Source organism: Hakea prostrata, chromosome 7, assembly GCF_041222555.1.
Source record: "Hakea prostrata isolate BN-2017 chromosome 7, UWA_Hpros_2, whole genome shotgun sequence".
NCBI classification, from domain to species: domain Eukaryota; kingdom Viridiplantae; phylum Streptophyta; class Magnoliopsida; order Proteales; family Proteaceae; genus Hakea; species Hakea prostrata.
The window spans coordinates 3686840-3700816 of NC_142606.1; the positions used below are offsets into that span (position 1 = coordinate 3686840).

Genomic DNA, 13977 nt, shown 5'->3' on the forward strand with positions numbered 1-13977 from the left:
ATTACAGTTAATTTTTTAATCAATTTAATAGGCTGCCTCGTTAGATGCGTCGTTTTCGGGACGTACGTCTTTCGGACGCAATATATTCTTTTGACGGACGGTGCCTTCTTTCGCGGGTTATGTGACCCTTTTTCTCTCTCCTCCCTTTCACTTAAGCCTCTCTTTTTAAAGTCCTAATCTATCATTAGTGTCTCTGAATCTCTCTGATAAATTTATTTATTTTTTTTTTAATTTTTTGATTTGGTAACAATCTCTCACTTAACCTTTCTTTTTAAAGTCTTAATCTATGATTACTGTCTCTGAATCTCTCTGATAGTTTTTTTTTTCCTTTTTTGAGTTGAAAACAATTTCTGGAGTGGTCTCTAAAACACAAGATTTCAGTCTCTAATTTTCTTCTTCTTTTTCATTATTCTTTGGAATTAATTGTAAAAATCTTTCTCAAAAACTGGAAACTTTTTAAAATCTCAATAATCTCCGATAAGGATGGCTCACAGCTTCCCCGAGTTGATATAAACAAATCTTCTCCATTGATTTCATGTCCCCTTCTTGTCTACTCTTTATCTTTTTTCTCAGATTAACCTCATTTTCTTCATGTTTAGCATGAAAACCTGATAAACATCATTTTAGATAAAGAAGAGAGAATAAGAGGGGCAGTGAGAGAAAGAGAGAACCCAGAGAGGTACAGAGGAGAAGAGATTGGGTATAATGGAGAAAAACTGTCGCGCTTCTGGTGGCGATTCCACCAGCAGCAATTTCCAACAGCAGAACTGCCCACCACACCACAACAACGCTACCAGCAACAACAACACTGCGAGCAACAACAACGGCAGAGATCAGTATCTGAAGCACCTCAATAAGATTTCTCACAAGATATCTAAAGATTCAAGACCCCAACCCATCAGGAAATACCCAGTTGAGAACCTTCAGCAAAATCTACAGCTACAGCAGCAGCAGCAACAGCAACATCAACAGCAGAGTCAACAGCAACCATTGCAGCAACAACAGCAGCAACAAAACAGCAGCAGCAGCCTCCAGTGTATAACATCAACAAAAACGATTTCAGAGATGTAGTTCAGAAGCTCACTGGTTCCCCTGCTCATGAACGAAGCTTCTCTACACCCCCACCCATCCAACCACCCAAACCTCCAAGCTCTCGCCTCCAGCGTATCCGTCCACCACCACTTGCCCACCTCAGCCCTCGACCTCCACTTCCCCTTACCAACACAAATCTTCCTCCCATCGCCACCGCCACCTCCGCCAACGTTGGTGGTCTCACAAACAACGCTGCGAACACCAATTGCAACGGAAACTTTGTCGGCAACAACAATGGACGGTCAGTGTCTCCTTTATCTCCTCTTCCTGCTTTCCCAACCGTTCATGCGGCGGCGGAATCACCCATCTCCGCCTACATGAGGTACCTCCAGAGCTCCACCCCAACCGCCGATTACGATCCCAAGCGATTCTCATCTGGGTTTTCACCACGGTGGAACAACCCTAATTCGTTGCAACCTTCGGTGTCGCCTCGGTGGAACAGCAACATCAACAACCCTGGACCCTTACAACCGCCACCATCTCTTCCGCCGCCGCATCAGGTTCTTCCTTCGCCCACAACGGCCATGTCTCCGTCACAGTTTCTGATGCCTTCGTCGCCTCTGCCGTTTGGGAAACTCCCGTCGCCGCGGTCATCTTATCCTCTGCTCTCACCGACGTTTCTGTTCTCGCCTACTGCAGGTCAACTAGGGTTTCCTCAGTTTCCTCCGTCACCAAGGTTGCCCATGCCTAGTCCAAGGTGGAGAGATCTATGAGGCTCAACACATGGCAAAGCAGAGAAGGTAAGCCTTCTTTGCTTGCTCGAGCTCAACTTAGGGTTTTTTTTTTTTGAACTATTACTGTACATTTGGCTGGGAAGGAGGGAATAGTTATTCAAATCACCGGTCGTCGGAATGAAGAAGATCTGACACTGGTTAAAATTCGAACTTTGTTTTTGTAAATGAATGTGAGAAAAGTTCTCAGTTCTGGTTGGTAGGAAGTTCTCTTAAATTCAAATCAGAATGTCCCATTTGTTGTTTTTTGATGAAGGCTCTTACAATTTATAAATTAAACTCATTCATAGGTTTGTGGATTTTCAATACATTTCTGTTGTCATCTTTGTTTTTCTCTCACTAATCGGATAATGAGTTCTCCAAGTATCATTTTCTGCCATGGCCAAGAGTGATATACTTCTGCAATTCATTATGCATGGTCTTTTATATGAAGTTATCTTGATTGATTCCAACCCCCCGGCCAACTTAACATAACAGTAGAATTACTTGAGTGAAAATGGGGCCCTTACAGCAGAAATTCAAAACCAGGGATGAGCATATCCGAAGATGGCCTATTTAGTTAATAGACCAGCAATCTTGAATTCTCATCTAGTTGATCCCTTATCAGCCACCCTCATTTATGTTAAGTTTTGCATTATTTGCAGAGTTTAGGGCCCCGGGAACAAGATTTTCAATTAGGAAGTGGATGCCCATCGAGAGTTTATGTCCAGAATAGGGATCCATATTGGTGTCAGTAGATTCTTATCTGAGTCGCATAAGAATTGCTGTAGTTGAATGTACCCCAAAAAAAATAGAAAAGAATTGCTGTAGTTGACGTGGAGATGATCCTCGCCTCATTGGCTTATCCAGTCGCGTTTGTAATTCCCTGTGCTTATTCCGTTAAATGGAAGTGAAAATTAACACTGGAGTTGGTGGTGTAGGATCACATAAGGGAAATCTGTCCAGTAGTTTCATCCTCTATGGCGGTGCTTCTGCTACACCAGGATTCAGATTCCAATCCAGGGTTGGGATAGCTGGATGAATTTTCAACCAACAGAGACAAGGCGATGGTTATTTTCCCATTTAGGTGGGATGCCAAGTTGAAGTTTAATGTATCCATTATGGAGAATCAGGACTTTCCGGGGTTAGAAGAGTCATCAATTTGAGGGCTGGAGATGCTGAGGGTGCATGCAGGTCCAATTGGCAAAGGAAGTTCTGTTAGAGCAGAGGTGGTTTTGTTTGCTAGAATTGTAGCTAGAGACTAGAGTTAAGTGAATCACTTCATGACATCACAGTATTGGGTGATTTAGTGACAACCATTGCTCGGATGTCTTCTTATTATCAAGCATCTTGGAAACTTGTCCTTTTACCCTTTCTAGAGAGCTTTGAGTTTGGGGTTTGGATATTACCCCAAGAAAGTTAATAACAATATTCATGGATAAGTAATAAGGATTTTGAGCTTTGGATTAATCCATACCATGATTAATCGTATTTTTGCCATTGTCAAATGAAAGTTTCCCCTAAGTTGATTGGAAGCAACAGTACTACATATTATTTAGCTAATTATAGATTTTATTTCAGAAATATTTTCGACTGTACATTATAATAAGTGTTTATAACTGTGAGATCTTGGAAAGGAAAACCAGCTTATGCTCGCTTGTTTTTGCACTATATGACATAATTTGAATGAGAAGATGCAATTTCGTAACCATGAAAATATAGGTGATTCTCATTATGTTGGAGCATATTTAAACAATCCATGGTGCTAAGCTGATCTGTGAAATGAGCTTCACCTAATCTACATGAGATTCTCTTATTGGTAAGATGTTTTAAGCTCCTTTTTTTTCCCCCATGTATAATGACAGTGATATGGAAGTTCTCTTAGCTGTTGTATTGGTGGTAACAGTATCTTTTGCAGTTCAAGGATTAGATAGTTTGTTTCGCGTCTGGTTTGTTGCTTTCTTTTGGGTTCCTGGATGTGCTTGGGTATCTTGCTTGTCTATCTTGTTTTTACCCAGTAGATATAAACTGCCTTCCTTTACAGGCAAATTTGTCATTCCATGAAAACTGACAACGGAGAATGACATGCTGGATCTAATGTATACTTGTGAGAATTTATTTCCTTTGTCATAGTAGTGTTCTTTCTTTCTTTTTCTTTTTATTTTTTATTTATTTTTAATAATGCATATGTCAATGCGGTTTAAGTAATAAGCTTTTGCTTTAGCTGTTGCATTTATTTTTGGCCTTATGGTATTGTATTTTATATGGAGCAAGAATCACGAGTGATTTCGCCTTGCTTATTCTGTATTCCCAAGGTCACAGTGTGTTCAATTGGCATTCTTATCTCTGGTTCTGCTTTCTACCTTATTCATCCCAAAAAAAAAAACAAGGGAACTGTTGGAAATCCTTTCCTGCATCTGCTTTGCTAACAACTTATTAAGAACTTTGAATGAATTAAAGCCATACTGTATCTTGTATGTGGTTTTCCCGTGATGTCTTCTTTATGTGTTGCATATCTTATTTTGATATGAGAATCAGAAGACTATGCATGAATTAAAGACTATGTTTGGTTGTCATGACATTGTTGTCAGTTGGCATGGAAGATTCTTGTTCTAATTTTTTGAATCTTGTCCTGAAAGTTGTGAAAATGTCATGAGGTATCCTCAGAAAAAGAAGAAAGTCTTGCCAAGAAATCTGACTTTTTATGAGAGATTTTCTTAGGTACATCTATCTAGAGTGAATCTTATCATGGAGAATTTATTCATTTATCTCATTTCATTCCTTTTCTAGTGTTTTTTTCCTCCTTTCCTTTTCATTTTTACTCATCTCTTGCCAAGAAACAGCTCCCCAGTGTAAACTACAGACAGTGAAACACACTAGTGAACAATTTTATATTTCCTAGTTTTTAGCAAATTATGATATCTGTGTTGCCATAGCATTTAAAAAAGAGTTGATGATGACTTTGGTTTTCTAACCAATAAATATTAGTTTAGAATTTCATTAATTAATGGGATAAAGGTTTCCTAGTCTCTGCGGAAGATTTTTTGTAATAGAAAGAAGTCAAAATGATGACCATTATTGCAGGCTATGCTGCTGTAGAATGCCTCATATTTGAGGGTTCATTCATGTTATTCTTCACCATTATAAGTCTATGACTTTTGTGTATGCTATAGACTTTTCAAAGTCACAACAGTGAAGAATTTTATTGATATGTTCTATTTATTCTACTTATAATAAGAAGGTTTACCAGTCGTCTGTGGTCCATGTCTGGACCTTCTCAACTTGTAAGCCAGATTTTAATTTTGAAATCAGCTGGATGAGTTTTCCTGTTGTTAGCAAATAAAGATTCTCTTCCATGATAATTAAAAAGTATTAGCTAAGTGATCATAGTATTAATCAGGGTGAGCATATAGTCAAAGTCATTCATGACCAATTTCAAATTAAGTAAGCAGAAATCAGTTTTAATCGTGGTAAGCATATGGTCTTAATTAATTAGAGATCTTTTCCCATTGACATATTTATCTTTTGATGACTGAAAAACTAGGCAACCTACCAGATTTGGAGTTGCCTCGCTAGAGACCTGATATATTGGGAAAAAAAATCCTCTACTGCTGCACTGCGGTGCACATATATGTCAATTTATTAGCTGAAGATTTAAAGCTTGATTTTAAATTTGAGTAGGGGATACAGAGTGGCAGCCAACATCTGGTGGCAATTACTTGAATATGAATCTCTTTGTGCCCCAACCTATGCTACTTTTTGCACACCGCACGGCTCGTCTGCGGTGCTTGCATCTCCTTGTCATCTATCTATTGTACATATTTGTCTTCTTGCATAGTTGTGTTAGTCTCTTGCTACATTTAGACTTGAGTCTGGATTTTCTATTCACATGAAAAGAAAATTTTTACATTGTTATTGAAAATGGACGCTTGTGTGATCATAAACGCTCAGAAACAGCTTTGTAATCCTAAAAGACGAGAGGTAAAGGGAATCCCTCAATGGACGTGGATGAAGTAAAACTGAATATTTTGCCATTATTTTGAGTTAGGCACTTGTGTCCATGCTTTTTTCTGTTGGCAAACCTTTCCCTTAATACCTATCCCTTGATAATTATATCCTCTATCTTTGCCGTCCAAATTAAGGTCTGATAGCACCGTACGAAAAAAGTCTAGTGGTTGGTCCGTTTCTTGTGATTATGAAATGTCCGGAGAGTTTGGCCAGAAACAGAAATGTCACGGATATAGAAGCAAAAAGATTCGCCGGTATCATACCTACTGTGGCAATATGGCCTCCTCCAATGACTTTTTGGCGTCAATGTCAGCATCCACCATTTTACTAAAAAACAACATATGAACCACACATTATTAATTAATGAATTAAGTGGACAAGACGACGATGACAGCAAAAACCAACTTAAAACCTTATATTATGGAGAAAATTCGGTAGTCCAGATCACAGTATTGGGCAATTAGTTATGAATTAACCTCATCTCCATGAGTTACAATCCAACGTCCACCACCTTCAAAAGGGAAAATTTACTCTTCAGCGGCCAGCTCTAGCATCACCTGGTCACTGGGATAAGTTTCATGGGAAGAGGCGACAAGTAAGAGAGGTTGAGAAGGAAGGAGTGTTAACTAGGTTTTTCCAATTCAAAATCAATAACTACCTTTTAATTTTTGAATGAATTGGTTAAAGACATTTTCAAGCTCATCTGGATTACTTCTTTAAAGCTGGTAAAAGATCATCAAAACTCCACAGCAAAGGTGGACATCCCTTCTATATATGGATGTGATAGGAGCATAGTTCTCTATCCTAATCAGGTGCCTGGACAACACACACTGGGGTGACTTGACACATCAGGGTTAGTTGATATCATCCTCCACGAGAACCCAACTAACGAAACCCACAAGTAGGCTGTAGGCGTGCCTACTTGCCAACAACACCAAATATACCATACAACTTGGAGCTGAGAGTGTGACCCGCTCTCGTCACTGATTTGAATTTTGAAACCATGAAAATCAGAGAGTTCACGGTAAAGGAGTAAGGAAAAGAAATGGATTGATCGAGCAAACCCAGTGAGTAGAAAGTGACCAGTGTAATTCAAGCTGAAATTTTGAAAACGCCACCCAAGTAGGGCCCACGCACTTGGGGAAAATGCACTGCAACTTGCGAACCAATTGACTGAAGCTGGAGGATGGAAGGTGTTCCCGTCCACAACTCAGTGGATCAGTCCCACTCACCTTTCCCCGATTCCTATCAGAACAAGCAAAATTCTGGCCTAGCGTCACTTTCATAGAAGACCCACCACCAGGTGGTCCTCACCATTGTTCTATTCAAAGTTGCAATCATCAGTCAAAGTTTCCAAAAGCTCGTTTCCTGGGCCCCCATTAGACTGCTAAATCCTCCGCCAAACAACCTCAAATTTTCTCTTCCACCCTGACCCAGTGCACAAATGAAAAGATAGATCCATGGCAGGACCCAACCTGTACCTAAAAACCTACAATATATGCATTAGCGTGATGTTCAACTGTACAGACCGCAACACAGACTCTTCAATCCACTTTAACATGAACAAAGACTTCTAAGCACGCAACGATCGAGCGTGCTACGACTGAAAGGAAGAGCAGTGACACGTTAAGGGTATCAAGCCAGTAAATTAGAAAAATCATCCACCATGTTAACCTGAAAAACAACCATTGACGACACTGACCAACAAGTGAAAAGCCAGATCATTCACCATTTCATTATACTGAAGCCACCTAAAGCCAAAATCGATCTCCTTCTCACTATTAAATTCTTTAGTCTAATCCTCTTATGAAACAGGACTCAGCATCGTATGTAAAATTTCTTAGGGAACATCGAAAACAATGGGCAGAAAGAATGGATACCAAACAGTATATGGTGAAGTTGATGCATTACTAATTTCCATTAAAAAAACATCATCAAACTACTGTAGAACTCAAGGGTCTGAATGTTTAATGCAAACATAGAATCCAATCCAAACTATTCAAATATAGGAAACAATTAGAAACCCATAGTATTAGAGATATATAGAATATAAAAGCACAAATGAACAAACTCAACAGTAGCTGGCACCAAAGCCCCTTCTCCCATAAAAAAACAAAAGGAGATGATGAGATAATTCAGAACATGAACCACTTCACTACTGTTCATCGTCACGCTTGGGTGCCTCTTTGATCTCATCGGGACCATCATCCTGGATAAGATAAAAGACGCAATTCAAAATCAGCATCAGAACAAGGATCAAGTAGAAACACAAAAACCAAGCATATGTATGTTACAAAAACTTAATATCCATACCTGCATATCGGATGTCCACAACGTTAGGTTATCGCGCAGAAGCTGCATAATCAGGGTACTATCCTTGTAGGATTCCTCTCCCAAAGTATCCAGCTCTGCAATCGCTTCGTCAAATGCCTATTTAAAGGAATGAACACATAAACACATAAATCTCAACAGATGATAGAACTCAGTCAAGAGCTTATCAAATCAACCACAACTAAGGCTACAGACATTCAAGCATAACACATCTACCAAGATCATCCATCAATGAAAAAAATGAAAAACAATGAGAAGTTTCACGTGTTGTTCCCCCCACCCCACCTGTTTTGCAAGATTACACGCCCTGTCAGGAGAATTCAAGATCTCGTAGTAGAAGACGGAGAAGTTAAGAGCCAGTCCTAAACGGATCGGATGGGTCGGGGCCAGTTCAGCAACAGCAATATCCTGCAAGCAAAAACTTTACATTTGAAACAATGACTAGAAAAACGAAAATAAAAGGAATAAAATGACAAATGAAAGAGAACTACTAAGAAATCAAATATTAACATCTTTGTCTATTAGAATGAAAAATAAACAGAATTTCCAAAAAAGATAAAACGCCATAAATCGGAAACCTAAATGCCTATTGCATCAAAACCTACAATAACCCCTTTCCTCCTTCCGATACCAAAATATAAAACGCAGAAAACCCTAACACTGAGGCCAAAATGATTTATGAAAAAGTAATGAAAGCACACCGTAACCGTATGATTGGCAGAAATAAGCTAACCTGCGCTGCCTTATATGCAGACAAGGTGCTCTCGGCGGCCTCTTTGCGCTCCGCACCCGTCTTGAACTCAGCAAGGTAGCGATGATAATCTCCCTTCATTTTAAGGTAAAAAACTTTCGAATCACCAGAAGAAGCCGAAGGAATGAGTCTAGAATCAAGAAGACGCAAGATACCATCACAGATCGAGGAGAGCTCGTTCTCGATCTTAGATCTGTAGTCACGGATCGTGGCAACATGATCTTCGTTACCACGGCTCTCCTCTTTCTGCTCAATCGAAGAGATAATACGCCAGGAAGCACGGCGAGCGCCGATTACATTCTTGTAAGCGACGGAAAGCAGGTTACGCTCCTCGATGGTGAGTTCTTCGGACTCGGCGGAAGCCGTGACCTTCTCCATGAACTCGACCATTTCTTCGTAACGCTCGGCCTGTTCGGCGAGTTTCGCCATGTAAACATTCTCCTCTCGAGGAGAAGGAACTGCTCCTGCGGCTGCCATTGACGAGATCTCTCTGGTTAGCGAGGGAGAGATGAGATTTGTTTCAGTCGGAGAAGAGAAGAGGAAGAAGAGAAAGAAAACCAGGCGAGAGTCGAGACCAGGTAGAGAAATAGATTGGGATAAAAATAACAAGGTTTTGGTTGGTTTGGCCAAGTTCAAGTTGTATGACAGGTCACTCAAGACCTGGCAAAGTCATTATGTACAGAAAGGGTGGGACCCACTCGCGGGATCCTAAGCGCTTTGCGAGATGAGATGACGAGACGGAGACTATTGAGTCTGATTGATCTTACGGTGTGATCTGGTGAGTGGGCCCTTCTGTTCAAACAACGCTTTTGAGTCTTGACTCTTGAGTTGGAGATAATGATGTTAATGAACGGTTAAGATCATCTGAGTCCTGATTCCAGTTAGGCGTGGGACCCTATCAGCGCTTGAGTTCACTTTTCTTTTCGACGAGGGTTGGTGGAGCCGCCCGCGACTGAAGCAGAGAGAGAGAGAGTGGGGTGTGGGGTCGTGGGATGCGAGAAGACGTGCAAACGCATATCCATACTGGCGCGTCCTGCTTCACATGACGCTTTTTTAGCTTTTACGGTCTCTCGGCCATGACGCTTTTACCCTTCTTTTATTCTATCCCATCAATGTGGGCCTGTTTTGAATCAGCTGACATGTTTTGGATGCCAGATCGGTTACGGGTCGCTTTCGAAACTAAATACAATACCGATCCATTAGAGCGCAGACCAATATAACTGAACCGGACAATTTTAACCTTTTTTACTGGCTTCCGTAAAATCAACTCTTTCGACAACTGATACGATACCGATATAATGAATTGCATTGTAATATTACAATATACATCATTTAAAATTACGTGACGGATACAATACTCAAATGTGAATTACATCTCTACGATATATTTAGCATCAAGGACCACATTGTTTTTCCTTTACGATATGATGATTCAATTTAAACATTGTTGCCTGAGAGTTGACCAGTATTAATTTTTTTTGTTTTTTTTTTAACTGGCATCTACCAGCATTAATCAATTGACTAGTTGGTTCGCATTTGGTTAGGGTGGGGAGGTAGGCTGCCACCTAGAAAATTCTTCACCCCCCACTTAAGTTTGGCTCCTTCACTCTTCATGATTCATGAACCACGCATGTCTCATTTTCTGAGGAATAAAGTATTGATGAGTTTTGGAAATAAAAATTAAATACAGTGGATTTGATTTTTCCATTGCATTTTAAGGAATTGGAAATAAATTGTTTGATTACATACTTACATCAGATTGTTTAATACGTTGGGTTAATGTATAGTTTTAAAAATAAATAATTGATTATTAAGAGTTAATTATATTATTAAAAAAAATAACATGAGAGGCATTTTGGTCCCTTTACGTTTGAAATTTGAATATACTTGACGGGGACTAACGTCGTTAGTTTAATTAGGACCCACACGTAACATATTGCACTGAGGGACTCAACATTAGTTTTGTGATCCACACATTAAAATCTCTTCATAACAAAAATACCACACAAAATTTGGTGCAGGTTGACCGAGTCAGGACAAATGCGAAAGTTAAGGGAAAAAGGTGTGACTCGGGCAACAACCTAAGTAATAACAACCCTAATATGGCCAATCTAGCCAACTACCAAGCTGGGGTCTGACATCTCGGATAGGAAAGGTAACCTTATATAAAACCCCACACTGCATAATTGGCAAAGTATGAACAATCAATTACTGCTATTGCTTATGCTCTGAGTAGTATTCTTCTTGATCCACTGTTTTTCCCATTTTTCCTTGTCCCTTCACTGCGATTCTCTATTATAATAGAGCATGAATCAGTTATCAACATTAATCTACATCATTTTTCCTATTTGCTAATTCCTCCTTTTGGAGTGGGTATATATAACTTAATGCAAATTTTTGGGCTTTAAGTTTTCTTTATCCCTATGAGGCTATGATGATGTTAGAAATTTTTTAGTATGATTTTTAAATTTTTTTTTTTTCCATCATTCTATCTTTCAAAGGAGGAGACATGATTGTATCATCAAATTAAGGAAAGATAACGGTCGTTGGATTGAGAATACACGTGAAATCAAAGAAGAAATTCAGGAGAAATACTCTTCTATATTTGCTTTGAAGGATGTTCTAAATACTATTTTGCTTGCCACCCCTTCTGTTGTCACTAATGAGATGAATGCAACACTATGCTTTATGCCTCAGGAGGAAGAATTTAAAAGAAGCACTATGTGATATGGCTCCTTTGAAGGTCCCCTCTAGCAGATGGTTTCCATCTATGTTTTATCGGTGGCTTTGTCATTGGTGGGTAGATACTTATGCAACTTTGTAAAGGAATTTTTTAATATTGGTTTCAAGCCTTTTCATTGCTAATATTACCTTCATTTCTTAATTCTTAGAGTGGGTCAACTAGAGAAAATTGATCACTTTAGGCCTATAAGTTTATGCAACATTTCTAGCAAGGTAATCAGTAAGATTATGGCCTTGAGGCTCAAACTGTATTTGGATGCTCTCATTTCTCTTGTACAATTAGTCTTATTCCGGATAGGCACATCTCAGATAAAGTGCTAGTGGCCCATGAAGCTTTCCATTACATTAAACGTAATAAGAAAGGTATGAAGCATATAATTGCAATCAAGTTGGATATGAAAAAAGCTTATCATCGCATGGAGTAGAAGTTTATTGAGAAGACCCTTAATGCTTATGTTTTTTGTGAAAAATGGACAAGTATGATTATGTCTTGCCTCAACTTAGTTTTATATCAAATTCTTGTCAATGGGGTTCCACAGGAGCCTATCATTCCCACTAGAGGTATGAGGTAGGGGGACCCACTATCCAACGTTATTTTTGGTTTGTCATCAGGTGACGAGTACTGTCATACTAAGTAAAGCCACGGAAGCAAGCATTGCTTGTGGAATCAAGATCATAAGTAGAAGTTAGCCGCTCACACATCTACTATTTTGCGGATGATAGCATCATATTTACGGGGGTTAAGGTGAATGAAGTACATATCTTCGAGAATGCTTGGACTTATACTGTAAAGTGGTCAATGTGTGAACTTTCAGAAGTCTAGTGTTGCTTTCTCACTAAGTACTCCTCCTAAATTTAGAAGATGGTTTGCATGAATTCTTAAGATCCCTTTGTCTTCAGATCCCAATAAATATTTGTGTCTCCCAACGGAGTTTGGTGTCTCAAAATTGGAGCTATTTAATGAGATAAATGACAAGGTAGAAGGAAAACTACAAAGGCAGAGGAAAAGATTATTCTCTAAACCTGTAAAAGAGGTGATGATTAAATTTGTTGCTTAGCCCATGCAAGACTATGCCGCTTGTCACTTTAAGCTTCTGAAGACTCATCATAAGAAGTTATAGCATGTCGTCACTCAATTCTACTAGGAGGGTGACAAAGAGGGTAAAAATACGTTATGCTAGGTTTCCTGGAATAAGATGTGCGGGCAAAGGATAGAGGTGGACTGGGCTTTCGGGACCCATCCATACACAACAAGGCATTTTCCCAAACTCTGATTTTCTTAATGCTAAAAGATGGGAAATCAGCCCTCATGGGCATAAGAGGACTCTTGGCTCGGTTCTAGATTGAATTACAAGGTTTAAGTATCCTGAATTTAAAAATTTCACTACTCCCTATCGTGTAAATGAACTTATTGACCCTGATCTGAGATAGTGGAGGACCCATGTTGTTGAGAGAATTTTCCACCAAGAAGATGCACATGAGATCTTGAAAATCAAGTTGAGCCTATTTAGGCTGGATGACTACCGGGTGTGGGGACCGGCTGGCTATACATAAATGGAAATTTCTCAACCAAGCTAGTTTGCATATCATCACCTCACAAACCTAAGAGATCATTGAGGATGAGAATGTTGCAGCTGATATGCTGCCTCCCCAGCTTGAGGAGAAGAGGTTTGGCCATGGAAGTTACTTGCCAGGTATACGGTCTTGTTGAGGAAACTGGGGATCACCCATTTATGCAGTGTGAATTGGCAAAGGCAATGTGGTTTGGGTCACTATTTTCATACACTCCTCTTCTTTCTAATTTAGAGTTCCTACGATTTGTAGTAGATTGGATGAAATTTTCTATATCTAGAGAGAAAAAAAGGTGAGAATAAGAGTGTCAATTACGTAACGAAACCGTTTAATCTTAATCAACCATACGCGTAAAAGAAGAAAGAAATTCTTAGAATACCTGCCTAACATGAAAGGTTCCACCACTTTATGCACGTCCACACAGCCAATATTTATTGGATCTATATAGCCCACCTAAAGGCAAATTAACTGTCAATGACTCATTAACGTGCTGGAACCTATCACCAGAACATTTTGAATTTTAAAAAATCTAAAGAGAATCATTCGTCGTCGTGGCCCATTGCTGCATTGACACGAGTCTACATCTGGGTCCCACGGTTTTCACGTGATAGAGTAAATAATAATAATAATAATAATAAAAAAGGAACAGAATCTCACCTGACATCTGATTAACGGTGAGGATTAAATTGCATCCAACGTTTCTCTACTATTATCGTGATCCATAAAGGACCACGTGATTCGCGTGAAAGCCGCAAGGCCTGTCCACGCCGA

The 13977-nt window shown here is 39.4% G+C and overlaps 2 protein-coding genes across 2 annotated transcripts; one reads left to right on the forward strand and one right to left on the reverse strand.

Moving 5' to 3' along the window:
* Window positions 1–399: 399 nt before the first annotated feature.
* On the forward strand, window positions 400–5495 carry LOC149009051 (VQ motif-containing protein 9-like). Its single transcript, XM_089161023.1, is given in 3 exon segments — window positions 400–1012; window positions 1015–1832; window positions 2744–5495. Coding segments are annotated over 2 exon segments (1098 nt in total). The 5' UTR covers window positions 400–705; the 3' UTR covers window positions 1806–1832; window positions 2744–5495.
* A 2281-nt stretch (window positions 5496–7776) lies between these two features.
* On the reverse strand, window positions 7777–9523 carry LOC149009052 (14-3-3-like protein). The gene is made up of 4 exons (XM_089161024.1): window positions 8875–9523; window positions 8427–8549; window positions 8124–8240; window positions 7777–8019 (listed from the first exon to the last, which is right to left on the reverse strand). Exons 1-4 carry the CDS (start codon window positions 9367–9369, stop codon window positions 7966–7968), a joined length of 789 nt encoding a protein of 262 aa, XP_089017150.1. The 5' UTR covers window positions 9370–9523; the 3' UTR covers window positions 7777–7965.
* Between the last annotated feature and the right edge of the window lie 4454 nt (window positions 9524–13977).

Coding starts and splice junctions, on each gene's coding strand:
- LOC149009052 (XM_089161024.1), bottom strand. CDS start 9,369: ATGGCAGCCGCAGGAGCAGTTCCTTCTCCTCGAGAGGAGAATGTTTAC. Junction 8,241..8,426: donor CGTGTAATCTTGCAAAACAG/GTGGGGTGGGGG, acceptor TCCTTTAAATAG/GCATTTGACGAAGCGATTGC. Junction 8,020..8,123: donor TGTGGACATCCGATATGCAG/GTATGGATATTA, acceptor TATCTTATCCAG/GATGATGGTCCCGATGAGAT.